Source organism: Furipterus horrens, unplaced genomic scaffold (genome assembly GCF_987537825.1).
Source record: "Furipterus horrens unplaced genomic scaffold, mFurHor1.1.pri manual_scaffold_4, whole genome shotgun sequence".
NCBI lineage: Eukaryota > Metazoa > Chordata > Mammalia > Chiroptera > Furipteridae > Furipterus > Furipterus horrens.
In genome coordinates, this window is record NW_028327174.1 from 175043364 (window position 1) to 175068277 (window position 24914).

The window sequence follows — 24914 nt, forward strand, 5'->3', positions numbered from 1 at the left end:
AGTGGGTTAATTTTTTATTTTCTTTTTTCCAAGAAGAAAAGTTTCAAAATTTTCTACCAGGCACATATATTACTTTTATAATCAGTGGGGGAAAACGAGTGTTACATAAGAAAAAGAGATAAGCTTTTAGAGAGCCTTGTTTGAGCTTGGTTGGGTTGAAAGCAATAGGGGCACCTCATTTATCTTGCAAATTCTAGACAGGTAGTGTTTTCATAAGGAAGAGTGGTCTTAGGTCCATTTGTGTGAGTGTATTTATAGAAGTGAAAGCTTTGGGGGAAGGAAATAGATTGATTTTTTTTCCCCTTGAACTTTTGAAATTATTTTTTCCACTCCATTTGTAATTGAGCCCAGGCAGCTATTCTTATTTCTTCCTTTCTTGGGTACTGTCTTAGACCTAAAAATGTTAACTGGCTTAGAACGTGGGTTTTGCTAAAATTATTGTCCTTGAAGTCTTCCCTGGACTCTCATGCTTAAACAGTGGGATCCTAAGGAAGACCACCTTTTGAAATCTATTTTGCTTTGCTATTTAATGTTTTTGCCTCTGCATCCTTGGATAAACCTGGATAAGCAAGTCAGAAACCACTCCTGCTTTGTTGGAGTGGTTTCATCCACCACATGGAAAGGACTCAGAAGAAGGTACCTGCTTTGGGTGCTGTCTGTTGGGGAGGTTTATTGAGAGGCCAATCTGGCATCACCTTATCCTGTGGACGTAACATTAGTCTTCAGAAAAAGAGATCAGAGCTGGGTAGAATCTCTTTAAATATTAATTATAGTGATGCCTTTTGCTACACATCTCCAAAGAGCTCAGAACATTTCACAGACATTACCTCACCATTAATTTTCGCAGTGTTCTTGGGTGAGAAGCTGATGGCAAGTATTACAATCTCCATTTGGGACAGAATATAACATATACTTTAGATAGTTAAAATAAATTTAGAAGTTGTACTGACTAGATATCAATTGATTTTAAAAAATTGAAAGAATGTTTTTGGTGTCTTCTTTCACAGTTGTCCTTTATTTCGCATGAATTAAATTGTCTTTTTTGCATTTTTTTCCACCGACACTTATTGAGTGCCGACTGTAAACAAGCTACAGGGCTGAGTACTGTGGCGAGGAGTGAAATTTAACCTCCTTAGTCCCACTTAAGACCTTTGAGGATATGGCTTCTATCTGCCATCCCTACACTAAATCTCTTAACCCTGCTTTACGTACCTGTTGTCCCTCACATCTCTCTTCCCGAACTTGTCTTCGGGGTAGCCCTGTGCCATCTCCCTTCTATGCACTTTCTATGCAATTCCCCAGCCACCTCCCTCCCCCCATACCCTTCTCTCCATCCCGACAGGTCTCACCTTCCTATCCTTCATAGTTTGGTCCCCTCTTCCATAGGTCTGCTCTGCTATCACCCTATTGTATCCGTAGCTGGATGTGATCTCCAACCATTTAACCCCTAAGACATTCTACCAGCCTCTCTGCTATGGTCCTTACTAATTTTTACATTGTATTTTAGAGATTTGTGTATACTCCTTGATGACATTTCAAGTTTCTTGACTGCAGGGATGGTCCAATTTATCTTTATATCTCTCTCAGTGACTTGCCCGTGGTAGATGTCCAAGCATTTGCGTAAAGCAATGAAACGGACATAATTTCAGGCGAGAGTTATGCAGGGCCCTGTGCGGTGCAGAGGACAGAGGTCACTGATACTACCCTGCTTGGTATGACCCTTCCTTTAATTCTAGTCACTGAGGCCACTTGCTACCTACAGGCCTGTTCTATCCTCTCATTGCATTCACATCCATATCATCTTTCATCAAATACTTGTGTATTAAAAGTCATTCTTCTCTCATGGCATTCTGGGGAGACACAGGAAAAGAGACAATTGGAGAGATTTTAAGGGACACCTCTGTGTTTATTCCTTTTTCGCCTTTGTTGTGCAAATCACCCACACTGCCTGAGACCCTTTATCCAGAGCATTCTCAGTTCATGAGCTTGGCATAAGGGCTGGGAGCGGCTTGTGCTCCACCTGTGGCAGGCTGTTGAAACTGGGCAGGTTATTTAATCTCCCCGTGGCATCATTTCCCCATCTGTTAAGGGGGGATAATGTGCTTGAGGGTGACCTGCCTCCTTGGGATGCTGTGAGGCTTATCGATTTAATGCCATTGCTATTAACTTGAACTGAAGATGGCTGGACAGAACCGGTTAGAGACCAGGCACAGAATAAATACGACAACCCTAACAGGATGCCTCGTGAGGCCTCGGGTATCATCTTCTGTGTTGCCCTTGGCACAGAGGAAGCCAGTTTGGCCCTCAAGGACCTCTAGGATTGGAAAGGCCATAACAGGCTTCTAGCCCAGCCCCTGGGTGCTTTGTGTGGCTGTGCAACAGTCAGTGACACCAGGGAGAATGTGTCATCAAGAAGGTCCCAATTGCCAAGTCTGTGGCCCTTTTCAGGATGGATCTTTTGGTTTTCCTGGCTGATTTGGCATGATTGGTCATGTATTCTTTGTGTGTGTGTATGGTAAAATACATATAACATAAATTTTACCTTTTAAAAACCATTTTAAGGTGCACAACATAGTGGCATTAAGTGCATTTGCAGTGTTGTACAACCATGAACGCTGCCTAGTTCCTGAACTTTTTCATCACCCCAAACGGAAGTCCTTTACCCATTAAATAGATACACCCTATTCCCTCCTCCCCCAAGCTCCTGGCAACCACTAGTTTGTTTTCTGTTTCTATAGACTTACCTGTTCTAGATATTTTATATAAATGTAATCATGCAGCCCTGGTAGTGTGGCTCAGTGGATTGAGCACCAGCCTGCGAACCAAAAGGTCACTGGTTCTATTCCCAGGTGGGGCACATATCTGGGTTGCAGGCCAGGTCCCCATTGTCGTGCGAGAGGCAACCAGTCAATGTATCTCACCCACTCTTTCTCCCTCCCTTCTCCTCTCTCTTCAAATTAAAAAAAAAAAAATATATATATATATATATATATGTATATAAAATATGTAAATTTCTTGAAGAACAGTAAATGTAGTCATGCAACATGTGGCCTTGTGTGTCTGGCTTCTTTCACTTAGCATGTTGTTTTTGAGGCTTGTCCATGTTATAACATGGGTCAGTATTTCATTGTTTTTTATGGCTGAATAATATTCCATTGTATAGACATACTATAATTTGTTTATCCGTTCATCCATTAATGAACCTTTAGTTTGTTTCCATCTTTTGGCTGTTGTACATAGTATCACCATGAACATTCATGTACAAGTTTTTGTCTAAACATCTGCTTTCAACTCTTTTGAGTATATACTTAGGAATGGAATTGCCGGGTCAATGATAATTCTAAGTTTAACTTGTGGAAGAACCACCAAACTGTTTCCATACCCTTTTTTGAAACTTTCTTCTCCCTAGGTTCCTCTCATTGCTCTCAGTCCTCTCAGACCATTCTTCTCAGTTTTCTTCCATGACTCTCTTGGATCTTCAGCCCCTGAAATGGTAGTGCCACCCAGGATTGGTTCACTCCTTCCTTACTTCTGCCCGTTCTACCCTTGTGGTGCTCAACCCTAGCTACACATTATAATTACAAGGGCTCCTTTAACAAACCCTGCCCAGGTCCCACCCCAGACCAATTAAATCCCCATCTCTGAGCTGATGGAGTCTAGGCATTGGTGTCATTTAAAGGAGCTCCATGATTTTGATAAGCAGCTCCTCTCAGAATATTCATTCATTCCCATGATTTCAACATGATGACTGCCTAGTTTTTATTTTCCACTCCAGCTCTCTACTGGACATATCCATGAACGTTCCTTAAGTACCCCAATTCAGCTGCAAATCATTCCCCTCCCAGTGTTTTTTCCTTTGGTGAAAGTGACCAGCATCTCCGGCCATTCAAACCAGAATCGTGAGACTTATCTGTGACTTTTCTCTCTCTGTTATTCCAGTTTCCCCGTGATTGAGTCATTTATTCAATAATTCATTGCCCAGTAGTTAGGACTGAGGGCAACTGGGGAGAAGTGCAGTCTAGGAATTATTTTAGGAAGACTAAAAAAGATATAGATGAAACAGTTAAGTTACAATACAGACAAGAGGATAACCTGCAATTAATAGCAACATTATTATAACTACCCTTATTGAGGACTTTTTTTGTACTAGCAGTTCATTCTGGTAGTACTTTATATAGATGTCTGTCTGGGATAAGTCAAGCCATCGTTAATATAATGAGAACAGTTTGCACAACATCGATGTAACCTGGCAGCCAAGGAGACTGGACTGGAATACACATGTGTGAACAACGACAACTTCACTGTACTGGTCAGTGGGGGTGGTAGATGCCATTGAGTGAGCATGCGTACTGTGTGGCCGTCGCATTCAAAATGGCTGAGTGAGTAGAGTCATGAATCTGCATCCAATTTTGCATTAAGCTTGAACATTCCTCCATGGGACCTATTAGGATGATTCAGAAGGCTGCATCTATGGGCCACTGATGATTGGCAGCTTCATCAGGGCAACACACCTGCTCATGCACCATATCTTGTGTAGTTTTTTGGTGAAACAAAAAACCCAGGTGACTCAGCCGCCACCCCCCCCTACAGTCCAGATTTGGTGCCCTGCGACTTCTGACTTTTCCCAAAACTTAAGTCATCTTTGAAGGGGAAGAGATTTCAGACCATCAGTGAGATTCAGGAAAATACAAGGGGGCAGCTGATGGCAATTGGGAGAACTGTGTGAAGCCCCAAGGTGCCTGCTTTGAAGGGGACTGAGGCGTCATTGTCCTATGTACAAGGTTTCTTATATCTTTTATATTCTTCAATAAATGTCTCTTTTTTATATCACATGGCTGAATACCTTCTGGACAGACTATATACATATAAAATTTGATTTACTGTGAGTCTGGTGAAGTCATCCCACTGCACCTGTGACAGTACAGATTCAGGGTGGCTAAGGTACTTGCCTGGGAATGTGTGGTTAGCATATGCTTAGTGAGAGTTAAAACTGGAACCCAGGTCATGTCAAAGCCTGTGCCCTTGGCATGAGAGGTCACTGGGTAAGAGCCTTTAGCTCATCAGCACTATCAAAGCATGCAAGGCGGAGGATCAGGATGTGACCACCAACTGAGATCATCCACGCCCACAAGAGTGCTTTGGAAACTGTAGAGGATGGTGCGAAACCCTTGCAACCTTTGCTCATGTCTTTAGCAGATGGCTTCTTCTATTCTCTGAATTACTCTTAGGTATTTACAGACTCCCTGAGGGTGAGAACTGTGCTTGCTTATCTCAGTGTCTCCCTTAGCCCCTGTACCTGGCACACAGTTGCTGATCAATGAGCATTTCTTGGATGAAAGTGTAGATGTTAGAGTAGACTTAGAGAGGAAGATAAGGAAGCGGGAGCTGTGGTGATGTTTGTTGAGGTGTGCCACAGGTAAGCACTTGATTAGAGGTTTGACTTAGAGAACTGGAAAGAAGAAGAGGAACTCTGGTCCCCTCTGAAGGTATGAGTGGGAGAACCCATAACAAGATCTCAAAGTGAATGAATGAACTTCAGCCTGACCTCTGACCTCCAGTTCCATGGCACTGATAATCTGATTCTCTTTTTTATTACTAGCACTTACCACTTTCTAACATTCTTAGTTAATTCCCTTAATTATGTTTATTGTTTCGTGTCTTGTGAGAGCCTCTCCTAGAATGTAAGCTTCATGAAGGTACTCAGTTTTGTCTCTTTTGTTATTCTCCTCTATCCCCCAACTCCCCCAGCCTAAGCAAGCCCCAGTCACACTCTGTCACTGTAGATTTGCCTATTCTGGACTTCTGTATGAATGAAATCCTATAATATGTGGTCTTTGGTGACTGGTTCCTTTCACTTAACACAATGCTTTCAAGGTTCATTCATGCTTAACCCCATAACTTTACAGATAGAAAAATTGAGACTCAGAGAGGGAAGGGAAATAAATTGGGTCATGTGTGCTGCTGGTCACAGAACAGAACCTGATTGCAGGTCTTCTGTCTCCCTATACAGTGCTCTGTTCCTGCCTAGGGTGGACGCAAGGGGCTCAGCAGCCACAGCCGACCGAGCAATGTCATTCTGCCATTCACCTTGAGGCTGCTTACGGGGCCCCTTCAGGCATAGCTGTGGTGAGGTGAGACCTTGCAGGTAGCATCACTGTTAGCATCAGCCCTTTCCCACATCCTTTCCAGAGCTCACAGTGCATCTGATAAAGTGGGCGGCTTGTGTGACCAGCTTCTAGTCTTCCACTTGGAGTAGCCTTGGGTCTCAGTGCCCTCAGATTACTAGCAAGAGAAAGGCACAGCCTAGGCCCCATTAGTGCTGATGTTCCTGCTGCCTCCCTGTAGCTCCCAGAGGGCCATGCAGAGGCCATCTGTACTGAGCCAGATAAGAGGCTAAGCCCTTCCTAACAGACATCTAATCCTGTTATGCAGATGTGAAATCTGAGTGGCATGACGATGCCCTGAACCCATGTTTCCCAAAGGCTTTTGTACCACGTTTCACCCAAGATGATTTTAGGTGATACGTGAATGAACATTTTTGTTTAAATAGCTATATATTTATTTTAATGTGTATTGGGGGGAAATCTAGCATGGTCAGACCTGTGATTTAATGAATATTATTGTCTAGGGTGAAGGTAAAGTAGGAGGCGCCATACCGTAGAATCCTTTTACAGACTGTGTCTATTGCAGGTTTGGTAATGCGGCAGTTTGCTGACATGGCAAAAGTCATGAGGGCAGTTTGAGGTCAACTGTCATTTGGGGACTGCCACTCTGGGTGATGGTGATCTAGGGTACTTTCCCATGAGCCACGCCCTGTGTCTCCTTTTCACCTTGTGCAAGGTGAGATGGCAGAGGATGCTGATGGCCAGAGTTCCTTTGCCTGACCGAGGGGCTTTGAAAACCGGGAGAGACAGTTGTGAGATGCTGGTTGTTCTTTGGTCTGTGATAAATCTCCATTCAGCCATTCAAAGCCCTTTCAATAAAAAAAAAAAAAGAGGTTCCTGTTGGAGACAGAGGCTGAGAGAGGTGAGGGAAAGCAGAGGAGGACGAGATGTGATGTGTAGTGCCATTCCAAAATAAGAAAGGCAAATAAAACAATTCCATTAGGCTTTTGACGTTTTTTATGACTATGAGTGAAATGACCTGTGAAGTCAGACTGTCAGAGCCTGGGTTGCAGGGAAAGACTTGACTGGGATCCCTGCATAGGGAAGACGGAATTGAAACTCCCTCATGGGGTCCTGGTTGCAATTATGCTTTGAGAAATAATCATGTGATATAATGTTAATAGATAAATCCCCCTTCCTTTCTCAGAACTGTCATTTTTTTCTGAGACAGCATCATCTTAATCTGAATTCCTCTTAGAAAGTGGATGCAAGTGTGGAACACCAGCCCATTATCTCTCACTGAGCTCGGACTTTAGAAACATAATATGAGTTCCTCTAAAATATCAGTAAATGCCATGATTGAGTCAACAAATGTCAGTTGAGCTCAAGGCATTCTGCTAGACCCTGCAGGAATTGTAAAGAAACAGGGTACGTTTCTCCTACTCTCAAGGAGTTTACAGTCTCAGAGAAGAAAACAAGACCTGAATCCACATGAAGTTAGGGAACACAAGACAAGAGAGAGCCTAGATGAGGAGGTCCTGGGCAGAATGGAAGAGTAAAACACATCACAACAGCTCTGTGATTGGGGAACTGGTGGGATGTGGTCAACTGGTAGGCAGGAACCCATCCTGGATGTGCTAGAGCTTGAACTGGGTTGTGAACATTAGAAAGGGTTTGAATATGTCTCAGTGGGGAGATCAGGAATAAATACACAAGGAGGGGCTACCTAGGACTGGTTTGAGGTACAGGAAAGCACCAGATCAGAGAATTATGAGACAGGAGGCAAATGGGGACTTGGGTCCTCTCGGCCTCTTTGAGGAAGTTCTTTAACCTCTCCAAGCCTCACCTTCCTTGTCCTCAAAGCAGAGTTATGGAGCTCCCGCACGAGGGGTCATCATGAGGAGTCAGTGACAGGTCACAGGTTATATAGAGTTTGTTTCCCTCCTTTTCCTAATTGGTGGGGAGAGCACCAGTGGGAAGTGGAGCTGGAGATGTGGGAAGAAGAGGCTGGATTTTAGGGATGGGAAGCCCTGGAGGACTTGAGGACAGAAATGATGAGGTAATGCAATGTTTAGAATTGGTAGATACTTAGAGAAATTCAACGCTAAGAGAAAAAGAGAGAACCAGAGTTTTGATGACTTATGCATCGAGGCAGAATTAGAGACAAAGCCAGGAAGAGAATCCAGGTCTCCTGACTTCTGATTCAGGGCTGTTTTCAGTATCCCTAAGTGGTTATTTAGATGGATGTTAGAATGGAAATTCTAGGACCCCACTCTAGACCAACTGAATCAGAAACTCTGGGGCCCCAGCAATTTGTGTTTTAACCAGCCCTTCAGATGCTTGTAATACTTTCAGGAAACCCGTGTTCGGGACAGGATAGGGGAGGGTTATGAGAAAAGCTGGCTCCTTGTAAGAGCTGGAGTGTTGCCACAAGGGAAAGGGACAGAGGGTGAAGCAGGTGCCAGGGATAAACTTTTTAAAAACTTGAGAGACAATCTACATACCATAAAATTCACTCTTTTCAAGTGTACAATTCACTGTTTTTTAGTATCTTCACGAGGCTGTACAACCATCACCACTGACTGATTTCATCATTCCGCAGAAACACCCCTTACCCATCAGCAGTCAGTTCTCCCTTGCCCTTCCCCACAGCCCCTTGGCAACCACTAATCAATCTTCCATCTGCATGGATTTGCCTATTCTGGACTTTTCATCTAAATGGAATCATACAGTATGTGGCCTTGGTGTCTGGCTTCTTTCACTTAGCGTAATGTTTCCAAGGTTCACCCATGCTGTAGCATGTATCAGTATTTCTCTCCCTTTCAGGACAGAGATAAACTTTTTATTCTTCAAACTTTTGCCTCAAACAAATTTGGTCATACAACTGAGCCCACACTACTTCAGAAAAAGAGGTTTCTCTTGGGCACATTTGCATAGAACTTTACAGTTTTTCAAGAACTGTCACATGATGGAAAGCAAACCTTCAACCAGCCTTGGAACACAGCTGGGCAGGGCTCGCTGTACTTGTTTTTACAGAGAAAACAAGCTGGAGAGAGAAGTGTTCTGTGCTAGGCTGGTGCACTACCATGCGCACTCACAGGGGTGTGCGCAGGATTGATGGGTGGACAGGCAGAAGAAAAGCGTCTTCAGAGGTATGAGGGGGTGAGAATTCAGGGCCTGTTTGGGGAACACTAGGTCATTCAGTTCTGCTCGAGTGGAAAGTGTGAGAGGGATGAGATGGACAGATAGGCAGGGGCCAGATCACAGGAGTCTTTGACTCCCATCCCAAGGCCGGAGGGAGGCCGTGGGATGGAATGGCTGATCCAGCTCCAGACACAAGCAAGTGAATCTGATTTGAAATTGCCCTTCTGCCACTTCCTTGCTGTGTGCTCACAGTCAAAATACTTACCTTCTTCATGCCTCAGTTTTTTTTTTTTTAATGAGGATTAAAATAAGCATCAAATTAACACATGTAAATTACTTAGTGCAGTACCTCACACACAGGAGACAGTCGAATTGCTGCTGATGTAGTTGTGTTCGTAATATTATTGTAATTCTTGAGCTCAGACTTTATCCTAAAGATGAAGGGGAACCACTGAAGGATTTTACAAATGAAAATGACATGATTAGAATTACACATTGTGCCACTTCAGCAGCCTATGGAGGATAGATTGATGAGGGGTATATCTGGAAGCAGAGACACTGGCTAAAAGGTCATCATAGAGTTTCAGACGGAATCGAAGGAACCCTAAGAAAGGAGAGGAGGTGAGAGGTTAAGACAGTTGGGAGCACAGTCAGTGGAACTTGGTGGCTGGCTTAGTGTGGAGCATGAAATGGGGAAGAGTCAAGAACGATTCCCAAGTTTTTGACTTAGGAAGTTAGAGAAGGTAGTCTCCTTCAACAAGATGTCCCCCGTCAAAGGTGGGATTCGAGGAGTGGAACAAAAAATAAAAAATGGTGAATTCTGCTTTAGATAAAACTGGCTCCAGTGCTTACTGTACTTCTTGGCAGAACTCTTAAAGCGGCAGCTGGTTCTTAGAACAACTGAAACTGTGGGAGTAAGTGACATCACCTGGCGAGTGTTTGAAGCAGTGAGTCTCAAACTTTGCTGTACATTTAAATCACTGGGTTGGGGGGTGTCTTTATATGCATAACCCACAGACACAGAGAACAGTGTGGTGATTACCAGAGGGAAGGGGTGAGGGCCAGGCTGGGGGGAGGTAGGCAAAGGTGGGAGGAATATCTGTAGTAGTGTCAACAATAAAAACAAAGTAAAAATAAATTTAATTGGTCTAGAAGACAACCTGGGATTGTTAAAACACTGCCCAGGCGATTCTAATGCACAGCAGAGTTTGGGGTCCCTGGGTGAGGAATGGATACTACTTATGTAGATGACAAAGGAGCTGAGAACCCAAGCCCAGAATTAGATGATGAAGGGAAGAAAATGCGTTCAAGGAGGCTGCGTAGTCTAAGAGACTGGAGGATAATGAGGAGACAGACGTCATAGGAGCCAAGCGGGGATGGTGAAGAGGCTTTAATACTTTTATTTATGTTAGTTCAAGAGAAACGCTCGTTTAGCATTTTAGCTCTCCCGCTATTCAAAAAGCTGGATGTTTGCCATGCATTTTGGTTTATTTGTGTGTGTGTTTTCGGCGTCGACAGTTGATTTATATCCTTCGACCTCGTGTGATTTTTGGCTCTTGTGTTTCTCTTCTATCCTTTACTGCCTCTGTTGATGTTTTTCATTTCTGAATAGCAGGTACTAATTTCCTGATGTCTTTTATTATTACCTCTTATACCCCTTTTGAAGGGTTTCCTAATTGTCAATTTGCTTTTAAGATAGGTATCACTTAGTCTTCTCCATTTGCAAAATATTTTGAGACTTGGCCTCTTCACATTACTTTGTTCCAGATAACCAAAAGTGTGTTCAGTTTGGGGGTCAATGCCCTTCATTGGATTTTGTCAAACTGGTGAGTGTCCCAAGGAGGGTGATCTAAAGTGATCCTGTTATTTGAAGAACTGTGGAAGGAACTGAAGATGTTTATTCTGGGTCAGAGGAGACTTGAAGACAACACAATTGCTATGTTCAAAATAGTCAAGGGCTTGAAAAGTACACCCTAGGAAATACAGTCAATAATATTGCGATGACTACGTACGGTGCCAGTTGGGTACTGGAAATATTGAGGCGAACATGATGTACAGTGTATGATTGTCTGACCACTAGGCTGTACCCCTGAAACCAATACAAAATAACATTGAAAGTAAACTGTAATTAAAAAAAGAAAAATATTGCTATGTTCAAGTCTAGAAAGGCTGATGTATAAAAGAGGGAGCTGATTTATCTGGATGGTGGTGGTGGGAGGGGGTGGGGTAGGTACTACTGTGGAGGACTGAAGTGACAGAGAGATGAAATACAGCTTTAGGTAAAGAAACTTTCTAGCAATAAGACAGGTCCAGCAGTGAATGGCACAACAATTAGAGGCCAGATGACTTCTTGGCAGTGGGATTGTAGAAAAGATTCAAATGTTTGGGGATTGTCTGGGCTCTTATTTTCTTCCATTAGCCTGGCAATTCAGATGCTAATACTAAAGCCATTAGCAGGTCGTTTTCTTGACTTGAAAATTTCCTGCTCAGACCTGGCTGCGTCAGGGAGCACTTTAGTGGCTTGGTTGATGTCGTTTTTGTTTGATCTTCAGAAGTCCCTGAATGAAGGCTCATGCCTACCCACAGGCCAGATATATAATGCAAATTAATTCTTTTAATTACAGTCATATATGTTTATAGAAATCAATGAACTAAATTGTATTTGGCAGTGGTTTCCTAACAAACCCCCTTTAAGTAATCATTGCAGTTTGGTGACCTTCAAAAGTGACGGAAAGGCTTGATAGCTTTCAGTCCTCAAGGATATGTCCAAGGTCCCCGACACCTCCGCAGTCATTTGGAGACTGACACAGCGTAGAGGTCAGAGGTTTTGTATCTTCCAGTGCTGTGGTTACATCAGGATTTCCAGAAACTCCAGGGGATGTGGATCTTTGACTTTCAAGACCAAACACAAAAAATGTCACCTGGCCTGGTTCTCAGACCTTGTAGAGACCTCAAGGTGCCTGGATGGAAAAAACTGCCGAAGTCACCTAGTCCCTGTATTCCTTTGCAGAGTCCCTTCTATAGCCACACAGAGGCAGTTGTTCAACCTGTGCTTGCTGCCTTCAGTGACCAGGATCTTGCTCATCTTGAGAAAGCTCATTCCATCCTTGGATCCCTAGGAGCACCAGAGAGGTCTAGCCTTAGCCCAAGCTGAAGTCTCCCTCTCTGTGGCATTACTGCCATTAACCATGACTCTGCACCCAAGAGTCATGTGAATTAAGTCTCTTCTACCTGGTGGCCTTTTGGCTGTTTGTGAGCCATGATCATACAAACCTTTGTCAAACAAACATTCTCTGATTTTTCAAAGACTTGGCTTTAATCTCCTTATCATTCTAGTCCCCTATAAAAAGTTGCTGAAAATGTGAGGCTCAGACGTAAGACAAACCAAGTTAATATCCATATCCTAGAATTGCCAGTTGTCTCACTCCCATTAAGGGCCTGACTAGACAATTGATATTTGAAAACAGTATCCTGTGGGCTTTGCTGGATGTTCATTTCCTCTCCTTTGTGATTAGTCAACTAAGTCTCACAGAAATGTGATGTGGTTTTGTGTCCTTGGGAAAAGGACATTAAATAATTGATATTATAAAAAAGCTTTTACAATAGCAAAAAGGTAAACATTCCAGTAGAAAAATAAGGAAAAAGCAGAAACAGGAAAGTAATAAAAAAGAAATACAAATATACATAATGAAAAATGTTCAGATGTATTAGTTATCAAATACAAGGGGGGACTCAAAAAACTCAGAATTTACTTATTTAAAAATTGTGTATATATTCTTACATGTTTAAACTTCAGTCACCTTCAAAGTATTCTCCATTTGATGCAATACACTTATCGAGACTCTTTCCACTGCTCAAAACAGATTTTGAACTCGTCGATTTTAATGCCTTTTAGTGCTTCTGCCATTTTTTGTTTTACCTCTTCCACCTTGGCAAAACATTTCCCTTTGAGGACTTTTGCTATACAGGGAAGCAAAAATAGTCACTTGTGGGGAGATCAGGTGAATAGGGAGGGTGGGACATGGAGGTCATGCCATTTTTGGTCAAAACCGCTGAATACTCATCATGGTGTGGGCAGGTTCACTTCTAAGTCGCCCATCATGAAATGGGCAAATGCATTGAAAGAGTCTTTGAAAAAATTCACAGAAGCTGAATGCAGCCTCTCACAATAACCCCAACTGGTACACGATACAGATGGGTTCCTAGAACACTCCCTTGCTGGGGAAGCCTGTACTCTAACAGGCCCACCCTTTAGAAGTTAGTTCCAGTTTTTTTTGGGTTCTACCTTTGTGATTTCAAAAGTGTTATGAGCTCTAATTTAGAAAGATGTCCATCATTTATTCACAGGTTAAACAATGCAATGTGCAGACCGCTGAGCATAGCATGATTCTATTTTTGTGGACTATATATTTTAATATACATAATACAATGTGGGTCTCAACAGATTTAGGGCAAAGTTAGTGTGAATACCCACAAAACAGTGGTAATCTCTGAGAGACTGGATCAGATGCTTGAAATGTGATGCTTATTTTATGTAATTTTTAATGATATAGAATTATGTGTGACATTTACTCTGTTTTGTGTATTTCCAAAAATGTATGTCTATTTAAACCAATAATTAGGTCCTACTTTTTATCCAATTAGAAAATATTTTTGTAAGATAATATTTGGTGTAAAATACCTTCTGTGTTTTTCAAAATATAAATATTTAAGTTAATAGGTACTATTTTTTACTATATTAGCACATTTTAAAAAAATGCTAATGTTCAATGTTTACAAAGGTCTGTCCTGGCAGGAGTGTAGATTGGCACCTTCCTGAAAATAATTTGACAATATATGTCCATAACCTTAAAAATGAACCTATGTTTAAATCCAGTAATTTCATTCTAGGAATTTATCCCAAGAAAATACCTAGGCAGTAGCCATTTACCATGAATAAGGATGTTCATTATAAAGCTTTTATAATAATGAAAAATTGGAAAAGGCACAAATGTCCAATTATAGATTTATTGAATAAATTATGATATGATCAAAGAAAATAACACTATATAGCAATTTAAAATGATGATGTAAAATGTTTAAATATTAATATGGGATAATGTTCATGAAATACAAGTTATTTAATGGGAAAAGTATGGTATCTCATTTTAATAAAAATATGTAGCATGTATAAGCATAGAATGAAAAATTGACAGTTGATATCTCTGGGAGGTAGGTTTATAGATGATTTTATTTTCATTATATTTTTTTCTGTATGTTTTATGATAAGCATATATTCAATTTTTAAAATTAAGTTAAAGTAATAAAAATAGTTAAGTAGTTAAAAAAAATAGTACCAAGGACTTATAACAAATCAGCCATTCCTGCCCAACACCTCCTCAGCCTCTAATTTCTTTTCTTAAAGGCAACCTCCTTCAACTCTTCTAGCTATTTCCCCTTTTTTTCTGTCCATATTTCTGAGAAATATCCTTGCATTATATTTATTAATTTATGGATTTTAGGCATTATCTAATTATTATGGTAGCTGAGGATTTATTTCTTATACCACTACACTAGCTTCCCCTTACTATATCCTCCAAACATCATTATATCACTGTTTTTGAGAAATCATTTTTCAATGTTTACTTTATTATGACAATTTAAATGTTTATTGCTGATCTAAGTAGTGAACTATAATTTTATTTACTTTTTTACAACTTTTTGTTTTTCCTGGACTTCATAATTTCTCATTTTTTGATTTGCTTAGTTTTTCATGTATTTGTTGCTAATTCTTTCCACATCCTCCAACAGCTTCTCAGTGAAAACTTCTGCAAATCAGATAATCTATCCATTCTTCTTTCTTTTTCCTAAAACCTCTGTCTCTATGCACCAGTATGTACAGGTTGTTCTTTAGGTCTTAAGTACAGGTGTTACCATAGTACATCTCTTTTCAGTCATTGTGGGTGTTCCCTTTGCGTCTTGTCCATATTTCATCCCCAATTTCCTGGATCCCATTTCTTCTTTATTTATTTACTTCCTTGTTTTTCTAGAACATATCCTCTAGTAGCATTCTGGGAAAGGATATATGAGAGTTTAATTTTTTTGAGAACTGAACGTTTGAAAATGTCTTTCCTCCTTGTTTGGCAGTTTAGCTGGGTATAGAATTCTAGACTGAAAATTATTTTCCTTCAGAAATTTGAAGACAAGACTTCAATGTCTTCAAGCTGCCATTGTTGTTACGAAGAAGTCTAGTGTAATTTTTAGTCTCATTTATTTGTATGTGATCTGTTTTATCACTGGAAGTTTTAAAGATATTGTTTCTAGTTTCTAAAATTTTATAGTGTTATTTCTTGAAGTGAGTCATTTTTTTATTCATCGTGTGGGCAATTAGTAGATTTTTTAGGGAAATTGTATTGAATTATTTAACAATTCCTTACCTCCATTTCCTTTACTCTCTTCTAGAACTCAGACTGGATGAATGTTGGACTTCCTGGATTGATAACTATGCATTTATAATCTTTTCCATTTTCCCTATATTTAGCTTCTTATAACTCTTTTTATGGTATTTCATTGACTATATTTCTCAATTTTTAATTGAATTTTTATTCCAGCCATCTTATTTTTAATTTTCAAGTGTTTATTTATGTTTTCTAATTTTTTTCAAAAGAAGTTCTATTCTTGTTTTATGGATGTAATATTTTATCTTTCTGAGGATCTAAATTATAGATTAGATTTTTTTTTCTTCTGTTTCCTGCATTGTCTCTATTTTTTCTGAGCTCCATTTGTTTCAATCTGTTTTTCATAATGCAGGCTCTCCTCAAATGTCTATTCATGTTGATTATGAATAAACCACTGCAGTTTGATGACTGCACTAAAAACAAATGATTGAAAGCTTTGTATGATGGGTGGGGCTCAATGACTAAAGGACTTTAATGATAAGGCACCTAGTTGCCAGAAGGATCAATATCTGAAGGTCTTTCTTTTTTCTTTCCTGGTGCTGTTTAATTCTCCAGAAAAGGATTATCTTCTCTGTTATTTGAAATATAAAGTTTTAGCTGCCAGTATTTTGGGAAATAGGCCAAGGAAAGGACTGGAGGTCTTATCATTTAGAATGAAGAGTTTTACTTAATCCTTCTATTTTCATCCCTGTACCCTCTATTGTGCCAAGTCTTCCCAAATCTGAAGGCTCTTTTGTTTGATTTCTCCAAATAATGAGCTTCTTGTCTCCAGTAGGGGTGGTTGTGTAGGTGGGCAAGGTTGCCTAGAGTACGATGGTACTTATGAACTATTGCTGCTTATAGAGATCTGTTTTCATATTTTCAGCCCTATATCTCATCCCTGTTTCCTCCTATGCCTGCTGCCTCTAATTACTGAATCATCTTAAGGCAATATGGCTCATTTTTTACTAGAATCCCCTTCTGAAAGTACATAGAATTCTGTTTCCTTTACTCTGCTCAGTAACCTCTCCTCCAAACAATTTCTATCTTCCAAACATTGTCAATATCTCTCATCTCTTGTCTTCTCTCTTGTTCTCTTTATTTGATGGGTTCATCCCCCTTTTACTTCTGTACTATATTTTTGGAAAGAGAAAAGATTAAGACATTGTTTCAACTCACCATGTTTAACCAGAAATCTACTCTCTCCACTTTTATAATTTAAAAAAAGCAAGATACCACCCTGACTGGAGTGGCTCAGTGGACTGGGCATTGTCCCACAAACCAGAAGGTTGCCAGTTTGATTCCTGGTCAGAGCACATAACCAGTGTTGTGGGCCAGGTCCCCAGCTGGGGGCATATGAGAGGCAGCTGATTGATGTTTTCCTTGCACTTTGATGTTTCTCTCCCTCTCTTTCTCCCTCTCTTCCCCTCTCTCTAAAAACAAATAAATAAAATCTTTTTTCTTAAATGAGATGCCTAGCACTAAAAGCAGTTTTCAGTTCTGGTGTCCCCCATTGTAGAAAAAAGTTAGACTGAAACATTTCTTGATCTAAATAGAATTTATTTTTTATTTCAGCTTATATTTTTTGTCCATTCATTTGCATTTGCCTGCTATTTGATTGAAAAATGTGTCTTTAGGTAGAGTAATGGGTTTGGTGTCCTGCTTTCATATTTATATGCCCTGGTTAGTACACTCCTGGTATAGATCCCAATGTTACTCTGTTGATTGCTGATAGCTTCTATTTGCTAATATTTCATTTAGGATATTTACTTTGATATTCACAAGAGAGGTGGTATTGATAAAGATGCAGGATGGCGGCAGAGTAGGTAGAAGCTACATTCACCTTCCAAAGTGGAAGTACAACTAAAATGTAGTGGAATAAACCTGAATAACCAACTGAAAACTAGCTGAAGAGAAGTCTTATAATCAAATATTTACAGAAGAAGCCACATCAAGACTGGCAGGAAGTGTGGAGACATAAAAAGGTCTGGCCCCACTCCCACAGATGGTGGCTGAGATTTCAGAGGAACATCTCAGCTGCAAAGGCTCCTCTTGAGAAGCATGGGGTCTGCATCCCAAGCTGGGCTCCCAGCCCAGTGCACCAGAGCCAGGAGGAGGTGCCCATATAACATCTGGCTGTGAAGATCAGCAGGCATTCTATTTGCCAAAGATAGTCAGTAGTCTGCCAGAGACACAGCCACCCCCTTAAAGGGCCAACACACAAAATATTGTTTGCAGACACTCATCCTGGTCTCTGGCAGAGAGAGGGTGGAGCAGACTAGAGTCATGCAAGGAGGAACTGGGATTTGTGGTTCTCGGGAGAGAGCTGAGGGGATGACTGCTGGGACCCCCTGTGATGAATCACTCTTATATTGTGGATGCCATCTTTCTTGGATGGAGCACACTCATACATACGGCATCAGCCTGGAGGAATGCCATAGCCCTACCTTCTTGTCTTCCTTTTGACCCACTCAGGAAAGCTTCCACCCTGTGGAGCTTATGCTCTACTAAGGAGTCAGATGCCTGGGCTAGTGTGTAGAGGTCTGGGCTGACTCAGGGAGAGTCAGTGACCAAGTTGCATAGCTTAGTGGTGGGGGCTGTTCTCCCTACTTTCCTGTGAACCTGACCTGGGCCTTTCCCTCTGCCAACTCCCAGTGGCTCCACCCTGCTGAGATCGGGCTCCTGGCAGAATCTGGGACAGACTGAGTTGTGTGGCTCCAGGACAGGAATTTTTTTCCTTGTACACCCTACTGATGCAGAGCCTTCCTGTCACATAGCCAAATCTTATTCTGTTAGGGCCTAATTAACTCTACTGGGCTCACCTCAATGACTTTTTGAGACCCTGCCCCACCACAAAGGTGTGTAGGTGACATCTATACTTGGTATACCCTAGCACATTTGCTGAGTGGCCTCAGACCCAGGACTGGCACCAAGTTTGAACCTGTATAGATCTGGTGACCACTTCTTGCTCCTACCTGGTGATTCATTGAAAACCTATCACTTGCAACTCAAGTACCACCAGAGGCAGCTGACAGGCAGAGGCAGACCTCAAAGTTCCTAAAGACTTTTGCTGACCTGCCTCTGAGCTGGGTGCTGGTAAAAGCTAGCCTTGGGGTGCAACTTGATCTTTCCCATGCACACCCAGGTCAAGAGAGTCAGCCATAAACTATGGCTCCAAACAGGTTGCCCAGGGCCAGTCACAAGCAGCATCTGACATTGGTTAGCTCCAGAGCACCTCACATGAGGCCCCAGAACTACACCCAGTCAACATCTGAGCAGGATTTAATTAGCTTCACAAGCAGCATATCCAAAGGGAGATCTCAGAAGGCACCAGATCCTGCTGAGGCGAATTTGCTTTGACTGATCAGCACCTGCATAGCAGCTCATACACTGTGGTCAGGGTCGATCCTCACAGTCAGCCAGCCTGAAGGTTGATCCCACACACAAATGGGTCAATATTAAACAAGACTCAATTACAAAAGGAAGGCCCACATATCCCATACTAGGGACATTCCTGGAGCACCCAGTGCAGATGATCAAGGAGACTGTCATGGGGACCTACAGGATACCTACTACATAAGACCACTCTACCAAGACTGGAAATCAGAGCAGATCTACATAATACATAGAAGCAAACACAGAGAAGCAGCCAAAGTGGGGAAACAAAGAAATATTCCCCAAGTCAAAGAACAGGAGAAATCTCCAGAAAAAGAGCTAAATTAAATGGAGGCAAACAATTTACCAGATAGAGTTCAAGGCAATGGTTATACGGATGCTCAAGGAACTTAGAAGAAGAACAAATGAATGAAAATGAGAACTTAAACAAAGATATGGTAAACATAAAAAAGAACATATATACCATGAAAAATAACCAGTCAGAAATGAATACATTATTTAAAATGAAGGATACACTAGAAGAAATAAACAGGTTGGATGAAGCAGAGGATTGAATCAGCATTTTGAAAGACAAGATAGAAGAAAACACCCAATCAGAGCAGAAAAAAATAATGAGGATAGTTTAAGGGACCTTTGGGACAGAATGAAGGGTAAAAACACCCACCTCATAGGGGTACCAGAAGAAGAAGAGAGAGAACAAGGGATAGAGAACCTATTTGAAGAAATTATGACTGGAAACTTCCCTAACCTGGTGAAGAAAAAAGACATACAAGTCCAGGAAGCATAGAGAGTCCCATACAAGATGGGCCCAAAGAGGCCCACACAAAGATACATCATAATTAAAATGGCAAAGGTAAAAGGCAAAGAGAATCTTAAAAGCAGCAAGAGAAAACAGCTCGTTACCCCCAAGGGAGCTCCCATAAGACTGTCAGCTGATTTCTCAACAGAAACATTTCGGGCCAGAAGGGTTTGGCACGAGAGGTGGTATTTTTACCTTTTGTACTGTTTTTAACAGAATTGGTGTCAATTTTGTACTGGCTGCTTAAAAATAATAGGGAAGCTTTCCTTCTTTATGCTCTAGAATAGCTAAAATAACATTTGGGGGAAAACAAGCTAAATTGGCTTAAAGTAACATTATTCTGGATTGGATCCTGGAACATAAAAGGAACATTAGTGGAAACAATTGTGCAATTTGAATAAAGTCTACATTTCAGTCAATATTATTGGACCCATGTTAATTTCTTAGTTTTGACAAAGGTACGGTGATTATGTAAGATGTTAACATTAGGGAAAACTTAATGAAGGGTATATATGGGAAACTCTATTATCTTTGAAAGCTTTTATACATCTAAAATTATTCTAAAATAATAAGTTTATATTTAAAATAAAATAAAAATTATCAGGATGAGGTACATTTTACAGATTTATAAGAATTCACCTTTCAACCTATCTGTACCTGGGACTTCTTGTGTGTGGGTGGTAGTTCTTTGACAACTTTCTCTTTTATAGTAATTGTCTATTTAGATTTTATATCTCTTTTAGGGTTATCTTATACCATTTTATATTTGCTTTGAAAACCAGCTGAGTCATCAAGGTTTTCAAATGTCTTTGTGTATTATTAAACAACATAATCTTTTATAATTCTTTTCTTATTTTCTTTGTATCCATGGTTATTTCCCAATATCTGATCATATTTTATAATTATTTACTAGGTTGCAAAATTAATTTGCTGATTTGATACCAGTATTTTAAGAACATGAAATAATGCAGACTAGAAAAATATAAATATGTATAATTTTATGAAACAAGAATTTCAAGCACATGTATTGTTTTTCTTGGGACCTAACTATCTATCTGTCAAAGCACAAATGCATATAACTTTTTACTTAGCAATTCAATATTTGGGAACTTACCCAGATACATAATTGCATACATGCAGAAGTGATACATTACAATATTATTTAAAATAGCAGAAGGTTGGCAGTAACCCAAACATCTATCAATAGAAGACTACTATTTAAATTACAGTGCATTCATACTCAGTAGTTGTCAAAAAGAATGAAGAGGCATTCCATGTATTGATGTGGAAAGATATCACAGCTATACTATATTCTAAGGAGAAGAAAATGGGGTACAGGACAATATGTATGATGTACTATGTGTATTGTGTTAAAAATATAAAATATATATCTGTATGTGCTTATATAGGCATGAAGAAATTCTACAAAGACAAGTAGAGAAGGAGAGCAGTGATTGCCTGTGGGTGTGGGATCGGGGTGGGTGAAGGCAGGTAAGGATGGAGGGGAGACCTCTCACTGTGCTTGTTTTTTAATTGTGGTAAGAACACACTTAACACAAGATCTACCCTCTTAACAAACTTTTAGTGTGTAATACACTAACTGTGTATCCTTTTTAGAGTCTAGGTTTGAATTATACAAATGATTTCACCTATTAAAAATCAGATATAAAATATTGAGCAAAAGAAGCAGCACTCAGAAGAACAGGCACGTGTGTGCAGTTCCTGGTGCTGGCAGAACTGAGCTGCGCTGTCCGGGGTGCACACACAGTTGCGGGGGACAGTGTCAGGAGGCAACATGTGTCTGTTACAGTGGGCCACAGTCACAGTTCGAGAGACCTTATCTATTTTGTTTCCTAAGCCAATCTGTTCACCATAGACTGAACTCCTCAGAGAGAGGGCTGCTGAAGTTGTTCACTCTGTGGACACTGAGCACCTGTTCATGTTCATTTCAGGTGCGAGGAGAACCCTGGTTATTTGATTAGCGTGTCTTAAAATGGGCAAATCCAGGAAGCATCATTGTGATTTGTCAGGATACTCTTCAAAATATGTTGGCAAGCTTCTTAAGAAAACTCTTCTTCCTTTTAGGTAAATGGAAGAGCTGGAGACCAGTTTATTCCAGACACGGAAAGCACACAGAATAGAACAAATGGTGGCAAGATGGCTTCGGCGCTCCCGGGACAGCTCTGCCCGGTAAGGCTCTGGGCTAGCAGAGATTTCTGTCTAGAAAGGTTTGGTGTTCCTGTGGAAGGAGGTTTTGCCGGTCTTAGCAGTGCCTGTGGATCGCTGTCTCCGGCTTGCTTTGTTCTTACACTATGTGGTGGGAGAAGTGTAAACAGGTCAGCAATTTCGCTGGAGTGCCTTTCTCTCTGTCCCCTTCCAACTCTCCCCTCTGTGTCCCACAAACACGCACCCCACATACACAGACACACTCACACCAGACTCATTCACACATTTTTAGAGACACACACACACACCAATACACTCATACATATACACACGTGTGCATGTGTACACTCTGCAATACACACACTTCGGACCACACACTCACACATGCTCACTCGCTCTCTGTTTCTTTCTCTGTCTCACCCAAACCCCTTGTCTTCGTACTTGATGTGAGGGTCAGACAATCTGCTGTTTATGCTCTTCCCCAGTCTTTGTTTCTAGCAGCTGTTCCTTCCTTGCAGTCCCTGTTTCATTCTAAACAAAATAAAATGAAATCAAATACAGATCTGATTTGACTGCTACAAGAGAACTTAAAATATGCTCTGTTTCGAAGTGTTCATTTTCCATCTCAGATTTCCCATCTGGCCCTGCCACAGAGATGAAATATCACATGTCAGGTGTTTCTGAGACAGACACACATTCTTCCAAAGGAACTGGAAACAGCTGTTCTGCCGCTGAGAATAAACCTGGCTCAGGGCTGCGCTGCCCTGTGAGCAAGTGCTCTGATCTTCACACTCTGCGATGAGACAAGGCTGGTAGAATTAGCCCCACTTTACAGATGAAACAGCCAAGACTCACTCAGAGAGTGACCTGTATAGGACCATTGCCACCCCCGACGTTCCCTGCTCAGAAACCTTTTGATGGATCTTCATTTCTTAGAGGATGAGTTTAAACATTTTGGGTTTGACATTCAAGAGTCCCCATGATCAACCCCACTATCCTTTACAGCTATTTGTGTCATTACTCTGCTTTGTTCACATCATACTCCAGCTAAAATGACCTACTCATTATTCCTTTACTAGAAGCACCCCTGCCTCCCCTTCTCCCCCTCAGGTAGACCTGGGCTCCTGTGTCAGATCCCTTCCTCCCATCTCCCTGTGTCCAGAACCCACTCACAGTGCAAGGTCTAGCTAAAGTGCTGTGTCTTCCATGAAGTGGTCCTTAGCCCACAGTCAGAATTAATTTCTCCCATGGGGACCCATACTGTTTGATTTGTAGCATTGGCATTGTGCTCCTCCTGGTGTGTTCAGTCTATTTGAGCATATCCCTTTTTCTTCTAAATTGTAAGCTCTCTGAGGGTAGGGAAAGTATCAGCCTCATCTCATAGCCCAGAGGTGACTGAGTTCAGGAGATTGCAAGTGGTTAAGTGGTTAGTGCTTGATAAATGAACAGGAAAACTGCCAAGTGCATTGTTTCCTAAAGTGGGTTCTGCAAAACCTCGTGGTATGCTGCTCCTTTAAAAAGGTTCCATGGTCAGATGTGTTTGGGAAGTGACGCAGTCTGTGTTCCGTTCCAGCTGCCCCACTTGGTGATTCGTGGTGCATTTTAGCACATTAAAGGCTCTGAGAGCTCCTGCAGAAAAGAGATGTGTATACCTTTAACTTGATGTTGTTGAATATTTGACTTTGGAACTCTCTAATATCTAGCTTCTCTCACAGAATATAAATAAAAGGTAACACTGGCCTCTAGAAAGTTATATATTTAGCGTAGCTATAGAATTGTACAACAATCACCACAATCTAATTTTAGAATTTTTATTTTAGAATTCTTATTTTCAATACCCGAGAAAGAAACTCTGTACCCACTGTCATCCCCAGTTTGCCACTCCCCCAGCCCCAGGTGTCTACTTTCTGTCTATAGATTCCCCTGTTCTGGATATTTCGTGTTACAGTATTCCATCACTTATCGCGGGTATTACGTTCTAGACACACACAGCCCTACGACAGGTGAAAATCTGTGAAGTAGGAACCTTACATTTATTTTAGTATTTATACATATTTTAAGGCTTTAGAAACCCTTCCCACACACTTATAAACCGTTCCCAGTCCCTTATTAACCTTTCCCACTCCCTTATTAACCTTTTCCACACTTTTATAAACACTACTTATGTTATTAAACATATTCTACACTCTTAAACCTACGTAACTTTAACAACATACGTATACAGTACTGCAAAATCCCGTGATATAGCGAAAAATCCGCAATAAATAATTAAGTATAATATTTTTAAAAATCCCGCGATACAGTGAGGCCGCGATAAGTGAACTGCAATATAGAGAGGAATCGTACGATGGTATCTGGAATCATATGATATGTGGTCTTTTGTGACTAGCTTCTTTCACTTGTGTTCAAGGTTCATCCATGTTATAGCATGTATCAGTATTTCATTCCTTTTCATTACCAAATATTATTCCATTATGGAATATTTACTTTGTTCATTCATCCGCTAATGTACACTTGGGTTGTTTCCACTTTGGGGCTATTATGAATAATACTGTTATAAACATTTGTGTAAAACTTTTTGTTTGAACATAAGTTTTCATTTCTCTGGGATAAACATTTAAGAATGGAATAGCTGGGTCATTGAGCAACTTAATGTGTAATTTTCCAAGGAACTGCCAGGCTGTTTTCCAAAGCAGCCGTGCCATTTTACATTTCCACCAGCAGAGTATGATGGTTCCAATGTCTCCACATCTTTGCCAACACTTGATATTATCTGCCTTTTGGATTGTAGCAATCCTGATGGGTGTAAAGCAGTATCTCATTGTGGTTTTGATCTGCGTCTTCCTGATGGCTAATGCTGCTGAGCACCTTTCCATGCATCTAGGGAGT

The 24914-nt window shown here is 40.9% G+C and overlaps 1 protein-coding gene across 3 annotated transcripts in view; it reads left to right on the top strand.

Annotated features, from left to right (window-relative positions):
- FRMPD1 (FERM and PDZ domain containing 1) overlaps window positions 1-24914 on the top strand; it is a 126040-nt gene that overhangs the window by 65144 nt on the left and 35982 nt on the right. For all 3 annotated transcript variants that reach the window (XM_090274435.1, XM_090274436.1, XM_090274437.1), the window contains exon 2: window positions 21945-22049. In XM_090274435.1, coding sequence (XP_090130561.1) covers window positions 21949-22049 — 101 coding nt within the window. In that variant the 5' untranslated portion in view covers window positions 21945-21948. The remainder of the gene's footprint in view (window positions 1-21944; window positions 22050-24914) is intronic.